General features: G+C 42.2%; 1 protein-coding gene across 3 annotated transcripts in view; it reads left to right on the plus strand.

Moving 5' to 3' along the window:
• The window catches only part of LOC134360308 (E3 ubiquitin-protein ligase rnf213-alpha-like), a 178,173-nt gene that overhangs the window by 15,537 nt on the left and 139,628 nt on the right, over positions 1 to 23,008 (plus strand). For all 3 annotated transcript variants that reach the window (XM_063074524.1, XM_063074523.1, XM_063074525.1), the window contains exons 9-16: positions 288 to 450; positions 3,543 to 3,736; positions 5,155 to 5,287; positions 10,667 to 10,839; positions 12,395 to 12,480; positions 16,539 to 16,694; positions 18,069 to 18,232; positions 21,509 to 21,783. In XM_063074524.1, coding sequence (XP_062930594.1) covers positions 288 to 450; positions 3,543 to 3,736; positions 5,155 to 5,287; positions 10,667 to 10,839; positions 12,395 to 12,480; positions 16,539 to 16,694; positions 18,069 to 18,232; positions 21,509 to 21,783 — 1,344 coding nt within the window. The remainder of the gene's footprint in view (positions 1 to 287; positions 451 to 3,542; positions 3,737 to 5,154; positions 5,288 to 10,666; positions 10,840 to 12,394; positions 12,481 to 16,538; positions 16,695 to 18,068; positions 18,233 to 21,508; positions 21,784 to 23,008) is intronic.

Consider the following 23,008-nt stretch of genomic DNA (forward strand, 5'->3'; position numbering starts at 1 on the left):
GGGAGAATGAGACAAGGAGGACAATGGGGAAATGGGGTCGTTATGTGCTCCAAATGTCCCACAGACCTGGAGAAATGTCCAGGAAAGAACACTTCAGTAGCCCACGCACATACCTTAGAGGGAACATCGGTTAGGATCTGCTGGTGAGTGCAGCTCTGTCCCATATAACACCGGTCTATTGGAATGGTCTGTCATTGCATGGCACTCTGGTACAGTGCTGTTTCATATTTTGTAACAGAGCAGTGAGATGTAAGTGCTGATGGGTTTTTTTTTATTCTGTGATGCAGAAACACAACAGGAAGAAGGGAAAGAAAAATGGAAATGATAAACCTTCCGAGGTGTTGCCAAAATTGCCTCGTTTGCCGGAGAAAACATCCTCTGTGGATTCTGCCAAAAATGAGGCTGTAATTAACCAAAATGAAGCCGATAATCCTCGACAAACCACTGAAGGTAGAGGACACTGAGATTATTTTTAAGAAATGCAAGATATTGGGCAATTTGCTGTGTTAGAGAGGAGATTAACACAATAGAAAGGAAGGACATTAGCCGGGAGGATGTGGAATCAATAAGGGTAGAGCTGCATAACACTAAGGGCAGAAAACGCTGGTGGGAGTTGTGTACTGACCACCTAACAGTAGTAGTGAGGTTGGGGATGGTATTAAACAGGAAATTAGAAATGTGTGCAATAAAGGAACAGCAGTTATAATGGGTGACTTCAATCTACATGTAGATTGGGTGAATCAAATTGGTAAGGGTGCTGAGGAAGAGGATTTCTTGGAATGTATGCGGGATGGTTTTTTGAACCAACATGTCGAGGAACCAACTAGAGAGCAGGCTATTCTAGACTGCGTATTGAGCAATGAGGAAGGATTAATTAGCAATCTTGTCGTGAGAGGCCCCTTGGGTAAGAGTGACCATAATATGGTGGAATTCTTCATTAAGATGGAGAGTGACATAGTTAATTCAGAAACAAAGGTTCTGAACTTAAAGAGGGGTAACTTTGAAGGTATGAGACATGAATTAGCTAAGATAGACTGGCAAATGACACTTAAAGGGTTGACGGTGGATATGCAATGGCAAGCATTTAAAGATCGCATGGATGAACTACAACAATTGTTCATCCCAGTTTGGCAAAAGAATAAATCAAGGAAGGTAGTGCACCCATGGCTGACAAGGGAAATTAGGGATAGTATCAATTCCAAAGAAGAAGCATACAAATTAGCCAGAAAAAGTGGCTCACCTGAGAACTGGGAGAAATTCAGAGTTCAGCAGAGGAAGACAAAGGGCTTAATTAGGAAGGAGAAAAAAGATTATGAGAGAAAACTGGCAGGGAACATAAAAACTGACTGTAAAAGCTTTTATAGATATCTGAAAAGAAAAAGATTGGTTAAGACAAATGTAGGTCCCCTACAGACAGAAACAGGTGAATTGATTATGGGGAGCAAGGACATGGCAGCCCAATTGAATAATTACTTTGGTTCTGTCTTCACTAAGGAGGACATAAATAATCTTCCGGAAATAGTAGGGGTCAGAGGGTCCAGTGAGATGGAGGAACTGAGGGAAATACATGTTAGTAGGGAAGCGGTGTTAGGTAAATTGAAGGGATTAAAGGCGGATAAATCCCCAGGGCCAGATGGTCTGCATCCCAGAGTGCTTAAGGAAGTAGCCCAAGAAATAGTGGATGCATTAGTGATAATTTTTCTAAACTCTTTGGATTCTGGACTAGTTCCTGAGGATTGGAGGGTGGCTAATGTAACCCCACTTGTTGAAAAAGGAAGGAGAGAGAAACCAGGGAATTATAGACCGGTTAGCCTAACATCGGTGGTGGGGAAACTGCTAGAGTCAGTTATCAAAGATGTGATAACAGCACATTTGGAAAGCGGTGAAATCATTGGACAAAGTCAGCATGGATTTGTGAAAGGAAAATCATGTCTAACAAATCTCATAGAATTTTTTGAGGATGTAACTAGTAGAATGGATAGGGGAGAACCAGTGGATGTGGTATATTTGGATTTTCAAAAGGCTTTTGACAAGGTCCCACACAGGAGATTAGTATGCAAACTTAAAGCACACGGTATTGGGGGTAAGGTATTGATGTGGATAGAGAATTGGTTGGCAGACAGGAAGCAAGGAGTGGGAATAAATGGGACCTTTTCAGAATGGCAGGCAGTGACTAGTAGGGTACCGCAAGGCTCAGTGCTGGGACCCCAGTTGTTTACAATATATATTAATGACTTGGATGAGGGAATTAAATGCAGCATCTCCAAGTTTGCGGATGACACGAAGCTGGACGGCAGTGTTAGCTGTGAGGAGGATGCTAAGAGGATGCAGGGTGACTTGGACAGGTTGGGTGAGTGGGCAAATTCATGGCAGATGCAATTTAATGTGGATAAATGTGAAGTTATCCACTTTGGTGGCAAAAACAGGAAAACGGATTATTATCTGAATGGTGGCCGATTAGGAAAAGGGGAGGTGCAACGAGACCTGGGTGTCATTATACACCAGTCATTGAAAGTGGGCATGCAGGTACAGCAGGCGGTGAAAAAGGCGAATGGTATGCTGGCACTTACAGCAAGAGGATTCGAGTACAGGAGCAGGGAGGTACTACTGCAGTTGTACAAGGCCTTGGTGAGACCACACCTGGAGTATTGTGTGCAGTTTTGGTCCCCTAATCTGAGGAAAGACATCCTTGCCATAGAGGGAGTACAAAGAAGGTTCACCAGATTGATTCCTGGGATGGCAGGACTTTCATATGATGAAAGACTGGATGAACTAGACTTATACTCGTTGGAATTTAGAAGATTGAGGGGGGATCTGATTAAAACGTATAAAATCCTAAAGGGATTGGACAGGCTAGATGCAGGAAGATTGTTCCCGATGTTGGGGAAGTCCAGAACGAGGGGTCACAGTTTGAAGATAAAGGGGAAGCCTTTTAGGACCGAGATGAGGAAAAACTTCTTCACACAGAGAGTGGTGAATCTGTGGAATTCTCTGCCACAGGAAACAGTTGAGGCCAGTTCATTGGCTATATTTAAGAGGGAGTTGGATATGGCCCTTGTGGCTAAAGGGATCAGGGGGTATGGAGGGAAGGCTGGTCCAGGGTTCTGAGTTGGATGATCAGCCATGATCATACTGAATGGCGGTGCAGGCTCGAAGGGCCGAATGCACCTATTTTCTATGTTTCTATGAAGGGTCATTGGCTATGCTTAATATCCAGATTAGGTCTGATGATAAAACAGTGTTGTTTGTAAATGAACAATGCCAAAAATACTGGAAATAGAGGTGAACACACTGCTTCACATTTATATAAATGGCTTGCATTAGCCATTTGAAGGAACAAGTGCTGTGGTGGGCATTCAGTATATTCTCTAATGTGTTCAATGTAATAATAATTTTATCTTGTTGTCCAAGTGCAGCAAGTACAAACATGTAGACTTGAGGTTCTGTGTTAACTCGCAATGGAGTAATCTTGATGGAGCGAATACAGATTCCTCAACTTGATTTCCTCTTTTCCGTTGTGTTGAATGTTCAAACTCATCCAGTGGAGCAGAACATCCCTGACACCCAGAAAATATGCAAAGTATCCAGTGCTGAACCCACAAGCCAGGGTGGGGAGAAGGTTGTTGATGGATTGGAGGGCAAAGCACAACCTGCTCTTGCTGATGACGGCAAGTGTTCATCTTCCCAAAAGGAGACAGCCGCCAGCACTGATTCTGTCACAGGAAAAAGGAAAAGGGTATGTATGGAAGATCCAGTGCTAAGATAAGTTATTCAGGATCAACAATCTGATATGAGAGCATAGTTGCACTGCATTTTCTTTATCACAAAAGTGTTATTTTTAAATTGTTAATACTGCCACTGAGATAATCATAAACAAATGATTTAGATGGAGAATCATAGACACAGGAGATGTTGTAAACACAAAATGCTGGAGGAGCACAGCAAGTCAGGCAGTATCTATGGAGGGAATAAATATTAAATGATTCATGCTGAGACCCTGCATCAGAATTGAATTTCTCAATTTACTGTGCATTGAGAAATTATATCAGAGTCCTACAGGATGATTTGAAATCTAGCAGCACAGCCAACTTCTAACTTTTCAAACGCTTATATGTCTGGAGGATATGATTGCAAAATGTTCCTGACAGTACTTTGAAGGAAGATTGAAATTGAATGGAATTGATCGGCTCCATCTGACAACAGCATAACTTCCCTTTGGCCAAACATTTTCATTCTGATTCCCATGCCAGTCCATGGTCTCCTCCTGTGCCAAGATGAGGCTACCTTCAGGGTGAAGGGGGCAACACCTTGTATTCTGTCTGGGTAGCCTCCAACCTGATGGCATGAATAGCGACTTCTCCTTCTGGCCAAAAAGAAAATCTCCCTCCCCCTTCCCGATTCTATTCCCCACTTTGGCCTTTTACCTCATTTCACTGGCTATCATCTCCCCCTGGTGCCACTCCTCCTTCCCTTTCTCCTGTGGCCCACTCTGCTCTCCTATATTCCTTCCTCTTCAGCTCTTTACCTTTCCCACCCACCAATGGAAACCAAATTTCACATACAGTACATTAGACCTCACTGCTAGATTTAGAAAAATGGTGCCATTTGTACCCTTGTCAACTACACCTGAAGCATGTTGATCCGCGGGCCAAAAGGGGAAATGCTCTATGTTAGTTCATGACTGGAGATGGCACCCTCTTCCGTCAAAACTGTGTCACTGGATTCAGATTGAATTTGCATGGCAACACACACAAAATGCTGGAGGAACTCAGCAGGCTAGGCAGCATCTATGGAAAAGAGTAAACAGTCGACATTTCAGGCTGAGATCCTTCAGCAGGACTAATTGCAGCTTTAATGTGAAACAAAAGGTCTTAACAAAACAAAACCTCAAACATATTTTAATTATACATTTGCTGGTGTCTTTTTGCCCCAGGTCCTACATTGAAAATGATTTGTAGTTTTCTATAGTTTTCTGTAAAAGTTTTTCAGTTTGTTTATATTCTCATATTTTCTACTTTGGTACTTCTAAATTGGAATAGTGCCATCTAATATTTCTTATCTTTTAAAAAGTAAAATCCACTTATAGCATACATTATCAAACAGTTCATTCCCTGAGTTAGATTGTTCATTTATCCACATTGGGTTATTTGGCAGAATCAACGCGGACAGAGAAAGGAGAAAGATAACTCGGTTCATCAGTCTAAAGGTACTACCAAGAAGATGGAATTGCAGGCTGAGGATTCAATAGAGCCCCATGCCTCCATTCAACCTGACCATTCTGCTGCAGGTAATGCTCAGATATCTTAAAACCTGATTTACACGTTGCTTTTAAGTGAAAAGGGAAGTTTTCTTTGAACAGGATTTATGGTGAGAGGTCAGGACAAAATGAGTTTTTGATGTGACAGGTTAGAAGTTGAACTTTGGTTCAACTTTATGCCAAATTGACAATACAGCAGAATTGAGGTATTGTATTTTGCACCTACTGCTGGAGCAGAAACAGTTTGATGTGCAGCCACGACAACATGTTACTTTTAGCTTTAAATACAGTAAAGAGTAGGCCATTTGGCCCTTTGAGCCATGCTGCCCCAGCAAACCCCAACAAATCCAATTAACCCTAACCTAATCTCAGGACCATTTACTATGACCAATGAACCTATCTGGTATATCTTTGGATTGCGGGAGGAAACTGGAGGAGCGGGAGGAAACCCACGCATTCAATGGGGAGGACGACAGAGACTCCTTAAAGAATGGCACCGGGATCAAACACCCAACTGGGGAATGCTCCGATCTACATACATTAGCCTTGTGCTAAATGCTATGCTACCCAGATGTGCAGCTGCTGTGTTAGTCTGCACGAGGATACGTTACCGTGGTGCAAAGAAGTTTTTTGGTCATAGGATGAATTGTGAATGAACAGATGGCATTTTTGTGACGCCCAAGCTGACGGTGCCACAGTGGCATACAATGCTTTACAATGCCAGTGATCGCTAATCTGGGTTCAATTCTTGCTGTTGTCTGCAAGGAATTTGTGCTGTACGTTCTCCCCATGACCGCGCAGGTTTCCTCCGGGTGCTCCAGTGTCCTTCTACATTTCAAGAATAAAGACACGTGTTGTGGGTATGATATGTTGGTGCCAGAAGCACGGTGACACTTGTGGGCCTGCCCCAGCACATTCTGGGACTATGTTGGCCATTGATGCAAACAATGCATTTCACTGAATGTTTGTATGCTCATTTGACAAGTAAAGCTAATCCTTAGGGTGCAGTGGTGGTAAACTTACAGGATGAGTATGCAGAGAAATGGGCTGTTTACCGAGAGAGAGATTCAAATTCTGCCATGCCAGCTGGCAAACTTAAATTCAAGTAAGGAAGCGGATCCAAATTTTTTTAAAAAGTTGAGCAACATTAGCCATGAAATGACCATGATGATGTAACAGCAGCAGACATCTATTTCACAAGCATCTGTCAGGAAAGGAGATTTGCTGTTCTTACCAGAACTGGCATCGTAACTGCCTCCTGAAACAGCAGAGCAATACTGGAGGCAATTATAGGTGGCGGGATCTGTCTGTGACGTCTATACCTTGTGTATAAGTAAATATTAGTTCAGAAATCAGCCATGGCCCTGGCAAAAAGTACTTGCATTTAGAAAGCAGCATTGTTGAAACTTGCACTACCTCAGGAACACAGAAACCTGGCACAGGGTATCTTTGCAGCAATCAATGCATTGTGCTAATGCCTAATTAAGGATCACGATAAAAATCGTTCATTTAGAGCTTTGCTGCTTTCAGGGATTGTTGCTCCCCTTTTAACACCTGGCCTATGTGTTTCACAGGTTTAGGTTGCTGAAACACTTTAAAAAATATATCACTTTACAGTGATTTGCACCTGCCTTAGAGCTGAAGGGGAACATGGAGGAATGAGAGTGGAATACAGAGTAACATTGCCCAGTGCAAAGTTCTTCTTCAGCTTCCCCACTCTAACTGTGACTGTGCTGTATGGTGCCTTCATCATCATGTTGGGCTACCACCACCAAAGCCTGAAGTCAAGTCAACTTTATTGTCATTTACAGGGGCATGCAAAAGTTTGGGCACCCCTGGTCAAAATTTCTGTTACTGTGAATAGCTAAAACATACCTTTGCTCATTGCGGCCAAAAAGTTCTATTCAAAAGGTTCAAAGGAACATCTGAACAAGCCTGATGCATTTTGGAAACAAGTCGTGGACTGATGAAGTTACAATAGAACATTTTGACTGCAATGAGCAAAGGTATGTTTGGAGAAAAAAGGGTGCAGAATTTCATGAAAAGAACCCCTCTCCAACTGTTAAGCACGTGGGTGGATTGATTATGCTTTGGGCTTGTGTTGCAGCCAGTGGCACAGGGAATATTTCACTGGTAGAGGGAAGAATGAATTCAATTAAGTACCAGCAAATTCTGGAAGCAGACATCAGATCGTCTGCAAAAAAGCCGAAGATGAAAAGAGGATGGCTTCTACAACAGGATAATGATCCTAAACACACCTCAAAATCCACAATGGGCTACCTCAAGAGGCGCAAGCTGAAGGTTTTGCCATGGCCATCACAGTCCCCTGACTTAAACATCATCGAGAATCTATGGATAGACCTCAAAAGAGCAGTGCATGCAAGACGCCCCAAGAATCTCACAGAACTAGAAGCCTTTTGCAAGGAAGAATGGGCAAATATCCCCCAAGCAAGATTTGAAAGGCTCTTAGCTGGCTACAAAAAGCGTTTACAAGCGGTGATACTTGCCAAAGGGGGTGTTTCTAAGTACTGACCATGCAGGGTGCCCAAACTTCTGCTTTGGGCCCTTTTCCTTCTTTGTTATTTTGAAACGGTAAAAGATGGAAATAAAAAAGTTTTCTTACTTAAAATAGTAAAGAAATGTGTCATCTTTAACTTTATGCCTTTTGGAAATCAGGTCATCTTTTAGTCACTTTGCTATTCACAGTAACAGAAATTTTGACCAGGGGTTCCCAAACTTTTGCATGTAACTACTTACATGTATTTAATATACATAGAAACAAGACAACATTTCGTTGAACCGGGGTGTAAAGCACATAACAGACAATAACTTATGAAGGTAAGGATAAAATCTACAGATGAATCACATATAAGTAACAAACCAAAGTGCATTAATATTAAATATTGTGAGGTACGGACCAGATTAACCAGTGACACTTCGAATACGAGGTGGCTGGGAGTTCAAAAGCCTATTGGAATCCTGTTTCTCATCCTGATCATTCCTGTTTTCATGCATCAGAGTCTTCAGCCTGGTGGTAGAAAGTCAAAAGAGGATGCTGGATGGATGGGTGGGAACCTTAATAATACTAAGGACTCTGCATATGCAGCCACTCCTGATAATTATCCATGATGGATGGTAAGGAGTCCGTTATGATCCTTCCGGTCCAATGCTTCATTGTTCCCATACCAGATGGAGCCAGAACTTGTAAGGACACTCTTAACGGTGCTTCTGTAAAACACATTTAAGATGTGGGGTGGGAGCCTTGCTAGCCTCAGTCTTCTTAGGAAGTGGAGGCGCTGCTGTGTCCTCTTGTTCAGGTGATATTAAGGGATGAGGTGAGGTCATCCATGATGTGAACTCCCAGGAACTTGGTGCACTTAACTTTCTCTATAGAGAAGCCACGTATTCGCAGAGAGGGATGGTTTGTCTGTACCATCCTGAAATCTACAATGATTTCCTTTATCTTCTCCACATTCAGGCTTAGGTTGTTCATCTCACATCAATCCAGCAGCGGCTGCACTTCCCCTCTATACTCCATCTCATTATCGCTCTTGATAAGGTCAACCGTCACTGTGTCATTCACAAGATGCTGGAAAAGTTCTCCAGTCCTGGCCAGTTCAGATGTAATTTGCAATGTTTTTCTCCCCCTCTCCACAGTTGCTGCCTGATCTGCTGGGGTTGCTCTGCACTTTCCTTCCCTTTAGATCTCCAGCAATTGTGTTCTGTATCTTATAAATTATGCCTTATCCCCCCCCGCATCACCCCTGCACCATTTCTACCCAATGTACACCTCCTCCAAACAGATTGTAGGCATTAAAAAGCCTTCAGCATCTTCTCTTCGTTGAACCCAGATTTGTGTCATCAATTCTCTCTTGGTCTCCTCTCTTTGTTTTTTCCATGGTGTCCCCTTCTCAACAAGTTTAAACATGCTTTTTTTATGAGTTCACAAAGGTTATTTAGCTGAAACATTAGCTTCGTTTTGTATCCACATTTGCTGCCACTTTTCACCCAGTATTCTTGTATTTTCTTTTCTGTCCAGTTTTACCAGAATTTGTAGTGCTCTTATTCATCTTTTGTGAGTTTTTTTTATGAGGCAAGCATCTTTACATCCATTTTCTATTGTAATTAAAATAAGCCCCTTGTTAAAGTTGTATAACACATCGTTGAGACCATATTTGGATTATTGAGTTCAATTCTGGTCATCTGCCTGCAAGAAAGATATTAATAAGTTCGAAAGAGTTCCGAGAAGATTTTAAAGGATGTTGCCAGGAGGTCCTGACTTACAGAGAAAGATTGGCCCTATGCCCTGGAGCACAGGAGAATGAGGGGAGATTTGATAGGGGTTTACAAAATTGAGGGGTACACTGTAGATAGGGTAAGTGTAAGCAGGCCTTTTCCACTGAGGTTGGATGAGATTTGAGCTAGAGGTTGAAGGTGAACGATGAAATATTGAAGGGAAATCTGAGGGGGAGCTTCTTCACTCGGAGGGTGGTGTAAATGTGAATCAAGCTGCCAGTGGAAGTGTTGGGTTTGGGTTTGAGTTCAGCAATTAAGCCAAGTTTGGATATGTACATAGATGGGAGGGCTATAGCCTAAATGCGGGTTGATGGGCTTAGGCAGAAACACAGTTTCCAGATGGGCCTGCAGTGCTCTATGACTAATAAATTGGTGTTATCATGTTCCAAAATTATGACAGAAGAATGAAACCTATGTCAGGTTGAATGGCAATATAAAGTACTCAGTCTAAATTCTCAGTGTGATGAACTTGAACAGGGGATGAACACAAATTAAAACAGGACAAAATTCTTTCAAAGTTCAACTGTTACAGGAAAACAAGATGTGGGTTTTAGATCTGTGGTTCATGCAGCATAGAAATGGACCCCTTTGTCCATCTTATCTTAAAGGTGCCAGTCTACACTAATTCCATTTGACTGCACTTGGCCCATTTCCCCTAAACTTGTCCTAGTCATGTATCAGACCAAATTGTATCTGCCACTACCATTTCCTCTAGCAGCTTGTTCCCTATCCCCACCACTCTCTATGTTTGCGGGTAGAGTAAAACTTGCTCATGTTCCCTTCAAATCGTTTGGCACTAGTGTTTTATCTATAGGAGTCTTTAGTTTTAAATTAGTCTTCAAGTATTCTGTCCTATGCTTACAGTATGGCCAGCCGGTGGTGTAGTGGCATCCTCACCAGACTTTGAGGCGAGGAGTCCTGGGTTTGAATCCGGCCGGCTCAGCTCCCTGCACGCTTTCTATCTGTGCTGGGTTGAGCGTCGAGCTAGCAACTTGGCCTCATAAAGAAAAAACAGGCAAACGTAAAAGAAACGGCAAGGTTGCTGCCCGATGCGCCGCGAGGCGCAGGAAGGAATTACAACAATGCTTATAGTTTGATGTTTGCATGTTGCAGATAATAGCAAAACAGAAGAAGTTGCTGCTGAACCAGGCCACACCACAGAGGAAACACAGGCAGCACCCGGTCACAAGCAAAATGGAGCTGAGCTGCAAGATAACTCCAAGGAAGCGACTTCTTCTGCAGATAGTTGCACAGAAGGTGGCAAAGGCACCAAAAGTACATCAGAGGTGCGCCGAATTATCACACGTTTTTTAAAATCTTCCAAATCTCAAACTCTTCTTCCTCCTCATTCCAGTTCCCATCAGCTCTCGGCTCCAAGCCTACCTCGCCTGTAATGTATTACAAGAAATAATGTGCTTCTAGACAGTATCAAGTGTGACAGTGGGCTCAGTCAGTGGCCTTAGGCAGCACCACAATAATTTCACAACCTTGAATTAACATGCACGTACGTTTTAATGCCCAAATTACAACCTTATCATTTGGTATCATATTTGACTGAACGGCATCTTGAATGCAAGCCCGTAGTATAGAAAACAGTTTCCATACATCACACACACATTCACGCCCTATACACTTACTTGCTATAACCAGTATGCCAATAACACATACACATACAGAGGAAAGCAGTTAAGTTTATTAAAGTTAATACACAAATGTTTATTTGTGTTATGCTTGTTGTTTGTCAAGCGTGCCATTGGTCTGCTTGTCTGTTAATATTTTTTGTAGTTTGGCAGCTCCAGGAATGTCTCGGTAAAACTGCTTCAGGGCTGATATTACTTGTGCCAGATATTACTCGGGCAATGAACTTTGGTCCCAAGATCACTGCTCAGCAACACCTTGCACTTAACAATGTACTGTCTCCTTGCATTTTCCCGACCAAGGTACTATGTTAAACTCCATCTGCCATTTCCCTGCCCATATCTTCAACTGGTCTATGTCATGTTATCCTTGACAGTCTTCTATACTATCCACAACTCCACCAATCTTGGTATCATCCACAAATTTACTAACCCACCCATCTACATTTTTATCCAGGTCATTTGTATACATTCCCAACAGCAGAGGTCTCGGACTGATCCCTGCAGAACTCCACTAATTACAGACATCCAGCTCAAATAAGATCGCTTCAACCAGAGAGCTCTAGAAAATCAGGAAAATGTATCAGTAACTTCCTCACCTTTTGTTAACACATTTTTGTGAGTTATCCATCTTCAGTTTCACTCATTGCCTTCTTTAACTGCCATATTAAATCAACCAGATTAACAAATCTGGGTTCCTTTGCAGCATCAGTGTTTTTTTCTCTCTCCATCTCTCATTGTGAAATATGCTCAAACTTTCTAAAGTAGTCAGATTTATCACCTGACTGAAATTTACTATTGGAAAATTATTCAAAGCTGTCCCTTGATAAAACAAATGTATTCGACTTATCTCAAGATGAAATTTGTTATGATGAATTATGTAAAATAAGCCTAAAGTGAAATAACAAATTTTTTCCTCATGTATTGTACTGCATCTTTCCCTTTCCAGAAATGGGACTGTCTAGCAGGAATAGATGATAAATGTGTGTTGTATCCATAATTTTCCCAGATAAACTGTACTGTGTCAATTAATTCAATTTGAAATCAGAGGTTCTTAAAGAAAATGTATTTCATCTCTTAATATATTAAACTATTATAGCTACATAGCTGTGAAGTACAAATAATGTAATATTTCCATTCATTAGTTTATGTATTTCTGAATGAAAAAGTGAAACAGAAATGATTTGGGGAATTATTTTCATAGGGTGAAAGAAAATCAAATGAGAAAAATGCGAACGTTCCAGAATCAAGTTCAACAAGCCAAGACATGCCACAGTCGAACAAACGGGAGTGAGTCTGGTGTTTTCCTGAAGTGTCTTTTGTAAGCTAGAATAAATAGCATTACCATTCTGTTAATCTTCAGTGAGGGATGCTGTACTGCAGGATATAAAATGCATTTATCTGGAAAGAATGTCAGGTTGTGACTGTAGCAAAACCAGAAGTGCTTATTTTGTGTTTAAGGATCAGAACAGATAATTAATTTGTTGTCTCCCACTGGTCTCTCCTGCCCAAGAATATTAAGTGAATGGAACTCAAACATTTTCAGAAACTTCCTTTATTCCTCCATGTGTATTTGAATAATGGTCATTCATTTGGTCCAGCCCATGTACTTTATACTTTATAGTCGCCAAACAATTGATACTAGAACGTACAATCATCATAGTGATATTTGATTCTGCGCTTCCCACTCCCTGGATTACAAATTGATAGTAAATATTAAAAATTTAAATTATAAATCATAAATAGAAAATAGAAAAATGGAAAGTAAGGTAGTGCAAAAAAACCGAGAGGCAGGTCCGGATATTTGGAGGGTATGGCCCAGATCTGGGTCAGGATCTGTTCAGCAGTCTTATCACAGTTGGAAAGAAGCTGTTCCCAAATCTGGTCGTTTGAGTCTTCAAGCTCCTGGAGGGAAGAGGGACAAAAAGTGTGTTGGCTGGGTGGGTCATGTCCTTGATTATCTTGGCAGCACTGCTCCGACAGCGTGCGGTGTAAAGTGAGTCCAAGGACAGGAGATTGGTTTGTGTGATGTGCTTCGTCGTGTTCACGATCTTCTGCAGCTTCTTCTAGTCTTGGACAGGACAACTTCCATACCAGGTTGTGCTGCACCCTAGAAGAATGTGATCCCTTTCCTGAGCTCTCCCACCCTACTCTGCTCACTAGCTCCTGTTCTCCTGTTCATTCTGACTTGTTTTACCCTTGCCTCTCAATGTCAATCACAATATCTCATCTTCTCTCATCCCACTTCTTGGTTCTCTCTTGACCTATATCCCTCCTTGCACATGCGGTCATGATTCCGGCACTATTGCCCGCTGTTGCGTCAAGTTTGTTCATGTTGACCAATCTCATCTCTTGCCATTCATCTCAGACACTTGCTCAATTGCTCTTCACCTTTCTACTGGTCAGAGTCATACCGCATGGAAACGGGCCGTTTGGCCTGACTCGTCCACGCCGACAGTGAGCTGATCCCACCTGTCTGCATTTGATTTAAACCTTTCTTATCCATGTGCTTACCTTGTTGGCTTTTAAATGTTGCTGAACTGCCCACGTGAACCACTATTTCTGGCAGCTCATTCCAAGTATGCATCACCCTGTTCATGAAGAAGCTGCCTGTGACAGCCCTTTGAAATTTCTCACCTCTGATCTTGAACCCACGCCCTCTTGTATTTAGCACCCTCTCCATGGAGAAAGGATGACATGCTTTCACCCTGTCCATGCCCCTCGTGATCTTAAATACCCCTCCGAGGTCACCACCTCTGTCATTCCAGGGAACAAAGTCCTAGACTACACAACCTCTCTTGTAACTCTGGACCCAAAGTCCAGCAGCGTCTGGATAAACCTCTTCTGCAATTTTTGACTTGCAGTGGGCCCACTGCTCGCCACTGCTTTCCTTGCAAATAATACTCAAATTCTTCTTGAATAGAGTTGGAAATTTGAAGTAAGTTAGGCAACTACTCACTTCAAATTTGAGGAGTAACGCAATATGGATTAGCTCTGTAGAGAATTGAGTTTGTTTTGGAGCTTGTGCTTTTATCAAAAACGATGTTTCAGATGGGACATTTATCTGAAGTTCTGTCTGTGTAAAAGTGAGGAATCCCATCGTCGTATTCAGGAAGAGCATGGAAGTTATACCTTGGGACCAGGCAATACTTTCTTCCAACCAAAATTATAAAATTGGATTACATGGTCATACTGGATTGCCACTTGTGGGAGCTCAGTGTTTCATGATTAACTGCCATATTTCCTACATTTGGAACCATGGCTACGCTTCTAAATACATTTATTTCCTTTTGAAGCACTCTGAGATGCTCAAAACGGTATATGAAAGGAGTCAAAGAAATACGAATACTTTTATTCCCTTTTTCACAACTTAACATTTTATTTTACTCAACTTTTCTAACTTTGGAAATGAAGTAAGGAGACAAAACAAGTACTTCTTTGGTCTTTGTTTTGCACAAATAACAGAAAGAGGAGCTGCTGTCAATCAAACGTTTTGTTTTGGCGATCATTGACTTGAATGCAAAAACAAAGGATTCAAGAGGTGCTCTTATAAATAATTGGAACATTATTCCTGAAATTAGGAATTCGCTAAACAATATGTAATATTGAGTAAGTTAATTTAAAGATTAGTTTTTAAAATTTCACAGAATTCCTTTTCTGGTTGAGTTTGGTTTCAGTTAAGAGTGACAAACCTAAACGGGAGAGCTTCTTGCTCATTTATAACTGCCCTGTAATCTTCATATGGTGGTCAGCAGTTCATCAGAATTTTTGATAATGACGTTGTACCAATGCGTTTTTACATCATGCCAGGTTCAAGATTGTTTAATATCATTTCCAGCACGTTATGTGTAAAGGAGAGCACAATAGTTATTACTCTGGATTCAATGTGGCACAGAAAAGCACAATAAGATAAAGAGAAGAATAATAAAAAACAGAATAAATAAAACTTCATAAGATAGCTTATATACATTGAGTGTTTGTATGTCCATAAAGTTCGGCATGGACTAGAAGGGCCGAGATGGCCTGTTTCCGTGCTGTAATTGTTATATGGTTGTATGGTTATAAAGTGAGGCTAAGCAAAAGAGTGTGCATAAGGTAACTCTGACAGCAAATGATAAAGAGGGGGTTGTAGTGGGCTAGGTTAGTAGGTGGGGTTGTTGATCAGCCTTACTGCTTGGGGAAATTAACTGTTTTTGAGTCTGGTGGTCCTGACGTGGATGTTATGTAGCCTCCTCCCTAATGAGAGTGGGATAAACAGTCCATGCGCAGGATGGGTGGGATCCTCCATGATAGTGTTGGACTTTTAGCAGCACCTTTCTATAGATGTATGTCCTTAAAGGCTAGTAGGCTGGTGCCGGTGGTGCATTGGGCGGTTGTGACTACCTGTTGTAGAGCCTTCCTGTCTGCCACAGTGCAGTTTCTGTACCATACAGTGATGCACCATGTTAAGATGCTCTCTACTGCTCATCAGTAGAAGGATGGGTGTATTCATGTGCATAGTCCAGCCCTCTTCAGCCTCCTTAGAAATGAGAGCTGTCAGTGATCTTTCTTGATAATGTAATCAAATTATTAAAAGGGTGGTACTGTGGTTTTCTCCAAGATGACCACAACCTTGTTGTGGCTTGGAGGCTCAATGACCCGGAGAGGTATGTTGGCTGAAGTCAGAGCTTTATGCTTTAGCTCTTCGTAGGGTCACCCATGCCAAACAGGTCAAATGTTAGAGGCCAGACTATGAGTAGTCCATTGGTCCTCCAGGTTTGGAGGTTCAGCTCGGGGATAACAGCCCTGACTGGTAAAACAAAATTGTTACAGAAACAGCAATAAAGGATCCTTCTACACCTGAGTGCGACGGTATTCCTGAGTCTCCACCTGGGACTTGCATGGCTGACAATAGTAAGAATTTAGAGGAAGATGAGGAATCTTCCCTCGTTCCCACACAATGAGGGAAGTGTGAACACCGCCAGAGATGGAGGACCTTCATTGGTGCCCTAAACGCCAGTAGCATAATGGGCCATAAGTGCTTAGCATAATGCTATTACAGAATCAGCAACCCGGGTTCTGTAAGGAGTTTGTATGTTCCCCAGTGAATATGTGGCTTTCTTCCAGGTGCTCTGGTTTCCTCCTGCATTCCAAAGACGAATAAGCTGATAGGTTAATTGGTCACATGGGTGTTGGGCAGCACAGGCACATTGGGTTGGATGGGCCGGTTGCAGTGCTGTATCTCAAAGTAAAAATACAAGTAAATCTTGGTGAGGAAAGAGTTCTCAAATGTTTAAGATAAGAGTATAAAACAAACTGCTGACTTTATCTTAAGTTGTTAATGGACTGGTTTTGTTTTTTCTTTGTAGCCAATCAACAGCTCGGCCTACTCCAGTTGCACCATATACATTCACTATTTATAGCTATATTATAATTCCAAACAAAGTTCATTTTAACCCAGGAAATGACAAAGTTCTTATAGTGTTCAAAGATGGATTTGGAAGACTTGAAGTTTTATCTAGCCGGTAAGTTGAAACGTCAATGCCCCGAACACTACAGTCGGGTTTGTACTAGTTTCCAGGTACTTGGCATGACTTTATGTTTGATGAACTGGATTATCTGAGAAATAGAAAGGCATCCCTTGTTACCTTTAATATTTTTGTTTACTAATTTGGTTATGGCCGAAGGGCCTGTTTTGGTTCCGTAGTGTTCCTTGACTTGATTCACTGCCAGCAATGACAAATCATATTTATTAGTAAGTAAATTGTAGTAGACTTTGATCAAGAGGTAAGCACCTAGAAAAATTTTCAATGCTTAAATATTTATTGAAGAAGCATCATACATTAGACATGGAGAGTAGGGTAGGGATATGGACCAACGATTATGGGCATGGGGTTTGCATTTTAGTTGTGGGGTGGGGAAGACGGGAGAGGGTAGGAAGAGAAAATCTTTGGTAGGAATGTGATCAAGGAGGGCAGGGCTTACCAGGAGGGTTGTTACTTCAAGACCCCAAACCCACTACCGTCCTTGGGTGAAGCTTAGTAGTGATGATTTCAGCATGATGGGTTATTCTATAGTAAGGTAATTTCCTTTACTTCCAAGTTATGTTGCTAACCTTCTCAGTGATCACCTGCATCTTATTTCCCAGCAATGCATGCTGCCCCCTGACTGTGGTCTATTCCCTTCCCCTTCTGTTCTAATACCGTCCATGACCCATTAAGGCTCTTCTTTGTGGTCCGTTGAATCTTCTATTTGCTTTAGTCCCAATGTCTATCTTCTCACTGGTCCATCCACATGATGATCTTCTAACTGACTTTCGTTCTCCTCCCTTCCTGCTCTCAGACTCCTCAGCACATCCTCTGATGTCCTTCCTGTTCCCACTGTGTCCTCTTCCTGGTTGCTCGCTCTGTTCCTCTGCTGGTATTTTCTTGAGAGTTCTTATTTTCCTACAGCTTATTCTCTTTTCCCCATTGCATCCCTACCCCAGCTTTGGCCCCACCTTCCTGAAGTTCTCTCCTTAGTAATTGCCTCCCCACGATCTTCTTCCTACCTTTCTGATCTTCTCCCTTGTGACTTCCATATCCTAGTGGAAGTCACAAGGGAGCTTACCTCTCACCAATCTTCCCCTGATCCCACCTGCACCAATTCTTTGCCACCCTTATTCATTGAGACTCACAACTGCCTGTTTGCCCATCCCTACCTGCACCACTTCCACATTATCATCAGAGAAAGAATCTTGAGGATAAACATGCAAGACCCATTGCTGCAGACATTATCCAAAATATTTTATCATTGTACACCTTCCCCACCTTTCACCTCAGATGGAACATCTGATATTGCAAGTTCCCAGTATTCGTCATTTTGTTTTCAATTCATTTAATTTCCTCTTTATCTTTTAGGAACCTAAACAAAAATGGGTATTTTCTGCAGTGCTATTTATTTGTGGAACCTTATTGGAAGACAATACCTTTTGAATATTGGTATGTTATAACTAAAGGGAATAGAAACTTTGAAGAAATTGCTATGCGGATTTTAAGGATACCACCTGATCTATGTGAAGATGGTAAGAAACAACAAAATTTGTGATTCTATTACAGAGGGTTGAAATGTAATGTGAAAAGAAATGTGTGTGTTATCATTAGCAGGCAACTAGTCTTTCAGGAAGGTTCAGCTCACTAATAGAAATGGCAGGATTTTAGTATTTTCTCTGAAGATGGGGCATCATGGATTGTGGTGGCTTTGAGCTGCTGCATGAGCTCTTGGGATAATATAATTGAAATTCATGCATAGAGTGAAAGTTTCCAGTGCTCCTACAGCAGACATCCCACCCTGCAAAAACTCATTTCAGGGAGGTAGCACCACCATTTCAGGGAGGTAGCATTCCCCCCACCCCCGCCACCCCCATCGACCTCCAAGAGTGTATGTAATACTTTGTTTAGTGATTTTTGTCTAATCTGTAAACCAAGTTGGGTATATGCAGAAAATGAGACATTAAAATATGTGCTTATATTATATTATATTATCATGTTTATTCTATTACAACTTTAAGCAAGTCTACAGGGAGTTTGGCCTCATCAAGTAGGACATCAATAGCGTAGCTCCGTAACAGCCAGCTAGTTTAAATAACGTTAGCTATGCTAATAAACGAATGATACCTGTTAAACTCACCTCAACATGTCTTTTACATTTTAACCCACCATGGGCAATAGAAAAGTCACTGCTGCAAACAGTACAGTGAGCAACACTGTCATTATTTTTGAGGTCGACTGTAAAGCCCGCCCACAGAGAAAACTGATAGGTCTACTTAGCAGGGGTCGCAATCGTTTTTGCACCGCAGACCAGCTTAATATTGACAATATTCTTGTGGACCAGCCGACCGGGGGCGGGGGTGTTAATCACAACCGGAATATAGGTGATAAGTCAATCACATCATAACATTTTAAGTAACGTTTGGATATTAAACACACAGCGCATATTTTCCCCGTATGAACATATAAAATCATTGCAACGCACCAATATCGCTGAATCAGTGGAAGCCCTGGGCTTGTTTTCCTGCAACAAGACGGTCCCATCGAGGGGTGATGGGAGACAGCAATACTCGAAGGAGGTTCCTTATGTCCAGTCTATTCCGCAACTTAGTTTTCGTTGCATTCATTGCAGAAAACTCCGCTTCACAGTGATATGATGTTGCAAATGGAAGCAACGTTTTCAGTGCTCTTGTGGCTATCTCAGGATATTCAGCCTTGACTTTGATCCAGAATGCCAGCAGAGATGTTATGTCAAACATACTTTTCAGCCCACCGTCATTTGCAAGCTCGAGGAGTTGATCTTTTTCCCGCGCTGACATGGATGATTCGCCGGAGACATTCACAAATGGGTCATGGACCCATTCCTTTGCATGTCTTAGGTCACTGATGACCTTGCGTGCGTTAAAGTTCAACAGGGCGTGACAGGGAATGATGAAAGGTGCAGCTGACTCATATCGTTTCATATCGCCAAATCGTATTGTTTCCTCACGGCCCGGTGGTTGGGGACCACTCTTAGCACGAAGAGAGACCAATCAGGATGCTTGCTCTCCCTCTCAAAAAATCTATTTCTGGGTTATTGTATATAATTTCCGGGCATCAGGGAGCCACTATCGATATGCGGGAGACTCCCGGATCTTCCAGGATCTGTCCTACAGACCAGTTGCCACACTCTGTGACCTTTGTCACAGGAAGCAATTCAAAACGTTCCAAAAACCCCCTGGGAAAAATGCAATGTCCCCAGTAATTTCTGGAAATCCCCTCAAAGTGCGTAGAAGCATTCAGGATGGCACTGAGAAACTCAAACCCTGCATTGAGACCACACTTGAAGCCCAGTGAAATCAAAGGAGGCAAATTTCCACATTTCAAGCTACTGTAACAACAAATTCTCGAGCAACTCGCACAAAGTGCTGGAGGAGTAGGCATGTACAGTTCCCGATTATTTCATATCATGTGTGAATTAGCAGAAGACTGACTTCTGCAAAAGTGATGAATGCTTTCTTCATACTTGTGTCACCACTTTCAGGGAGCATACCCCCATGATTTCTCTGTTCTATAACACTCTCGCAGACCTGCCATTTACTGCGCAAGTCCTACGCTGAATTAGCTTGCCAAAATACTACATTTCACACGTGTTTGAACTAGCTTCTGTCTGTCATTTCTTGGCCCACTCTCCTAGTTAATCAATATCTTTTTGTAACCGCGTCTATCCTTCTTCACTATCTACTACACCACCAGTTTTGGTGCCATCTACATACTTATTAACCATGTCAACTACATTCTCATCCAAACTTTTAACATATTTAATATATTGACAAACCACAGTGGACCTGTAGCACAGCACAGGTCATAGCCACCAATCTGAAAACAACTGTCCACTACCACCCCTCTGATTCCTACCACCACACCAATTTCGTAATCAATTGGCTAACTCACTCTTGATCCCATGTGATCGAACATGTTGGACCAGCAGGACTTTATCAAAGGCCATCTACCTCCCTGATCTCTCTTGATTCTTGTCACCTCTTCAAAAAAACTCGTGATGCACTATTTCCCATGCACAAAGCCTTCACGACTATTCCTAATCAATCCTTGCATGTCATCTTCCTCTGGTGCCCCATTCTCACACGGTCTCCTCTCCTCTATCTCCCCTGTCCCACTGCTGCAGAATCCCCACCAGTAACCTCCCTCCCCCCTACTGGTGTTCAGCTCACCAACCTTAGTTTCCTGGCTTGTCCTTGTAGCCCTTCCTAAATAACGGCACTTATGAATTCATGTGCTGAGCTGTGTCATGTGAGAACGCAGTGCTCGTAAGCACACCTCCTGTTAGCTAATTTTGTTCTCCAGTATTTCTCACAACCTTATGTAGTATAGAACTTTGAGCTGATTGTTCTGCAAGATCTTTAATCGGGGAATATAACTGGACTGTTGCTCATGGGAAACTGTCAAGGGCAATTGATAACTAATCTTTCCATTCTGCAAGAGTTTCAACATTGTGTATTCTCTAACTTGAAGTCAGTAACATCTGGCTTTTATTTTGGCATTTACAGAGACACAGTGACACAGATACTTATGGATGATGTGCATAAATGATGGGCTAGTTTAATTTGGTACTGTGGGTCGAAGGGCCTGTTTGTCTACCATCCTTGAGGATCGAGGATTGTTTTGTGAAAATTAAAATACATGGACATCTTTTACAGATCTGTAATAGATAAAATGATTGATGTCATATAGCAGAAGCATGCTTTGAAGTTTTGCATTCTCAATCATTTTGTTTCTCAAGGTTATTCATTTACTTCTTTCTTTATTTTAAGAATGGCACCAGTACGATGGCATCCTGAACCTTGAACAGACATCGATCTTTCAAACATTTAGACAGGCCTTATCATTAGGACAATCTCCTGAAGAAAGAATTTTGTCGTCAATAAAGAATGGACAGCGAATAATGTTGCAAGAAATTTTTGAGCTTCTGAGCTCCCTGGATAGGGAAAAGCTCGAAAAATTTAAGTTACAAATCCACCATTTTAAATTGTGCTGCAGAGATCTTACATTTCTACCAGGTCTCTGGATACGTTTTAATGAATTACAGGTAAATGTTTATACCATGCACCAACAATGATCTAATAAACACAAGAGATTCTGATGATGCTGGAAATCCAAAGTAACATGCACAAAATGCTGGAGGAACTCAGCAGGTCAGGCAGCATCCATGGAAAGGAATAAAGAGACAACATTTCGGGCCAAGACCCTTTATCTGGATTGGAAAGGGTGGAAGAAGAAGCCAGAATGAGAAGGTGGGATAGCAGAAGGAGTACAAGCTAGAAGGAGAAAGGTGAAGCCAGGTGAGGAGGAAGGTAGGTAGGTGAAGCCAGGTGAGGAGGAAGGTAGGTGGGTGGGGAAGGGGGATGAAGTGAGAAGTGGGAGGTGATAGGTGGGAAAAGTGAAGAGCTGAAGAAGAAGGAATCTGCAAGGAGAGGAGAGTGGCCCATGGGAGAAAGGGAAGGAGGGAGGGCATCAGAGGGGTGCGACAGACAGATGGGAAGAGAAGGGGTTTGTCAAGCATCTTCACTGTGCAACAAGCAGCATTTCCCGGTGGCCAACCATTTTTAATTCCAATCCCCGTACCCATTCTGACATGTCGGTCCATGGTCTCCTCTACACCCATGATGAGACCATTCTCAAGTTGGAGGATCCACACCTTGTATTCCATCTTGAGTTTCCTGGATAGGGAAACGTGCGAGCAGATTAAGTTAGAAATGTGTCAATTTTTAATTGTGCTGCAGAAGACTTGAATTTGTTGTGGTTAAAATCTCCAACCTGAAGGCATGAATCTGAATTTCTCCAACTTCCAATAATTTCTCTCCCCCTCCCCCTTCGCTCATCCATTCCCTATTCTGGTTCTCTTCTTCGCCTCACCTGCCCATCACCCCCCTCTGGTGCCCCTTTCTCCCATGGTCCACTGTCCTCTATCTCACTGCTACAGTTGGAGGTTCCCACCTGTTTTGAAAGGGCATCAATGACACAGGTGCCCAAGAAAAGCTGGGTGAGCAGCTTCAGTGACTGTCGTCTCCTGTAGTCACAATCAGTCAGTCTTATCTTAACTCTAAAATGCAGCACACACAAAACGCTGGAGGAACTCAACAAGCCAGATAGCATCTAGGGAAACAGTACAGTCGAAGTTACAGGCCGGCACGTCGACTGTACTCTTTTCCTAGATGCAGCCTGGCCTCCCGAGTTCCTCCAGTATTTTGTGTGTGTTGCTCAGATTTCCAGCATCTGCAGATTTTCCCTTGTTTGTCTCTGAAATTTAACTT

Source organism: Mobula hypostoma, chromosome 22 (assembly GCF_963921235.1).
Source record: "Mobula hypostoma chromosome 22, sMobHyp1.1, whole genome shotgun sequence".
Classification (NCBI taxonomy): domain Eukaryota; kingdom Metazoa; phylum Chordata; class Chondrichthyes; order Myliobatiformes; family Myliobatidae; genus Mobula; species Mobula hypostoma.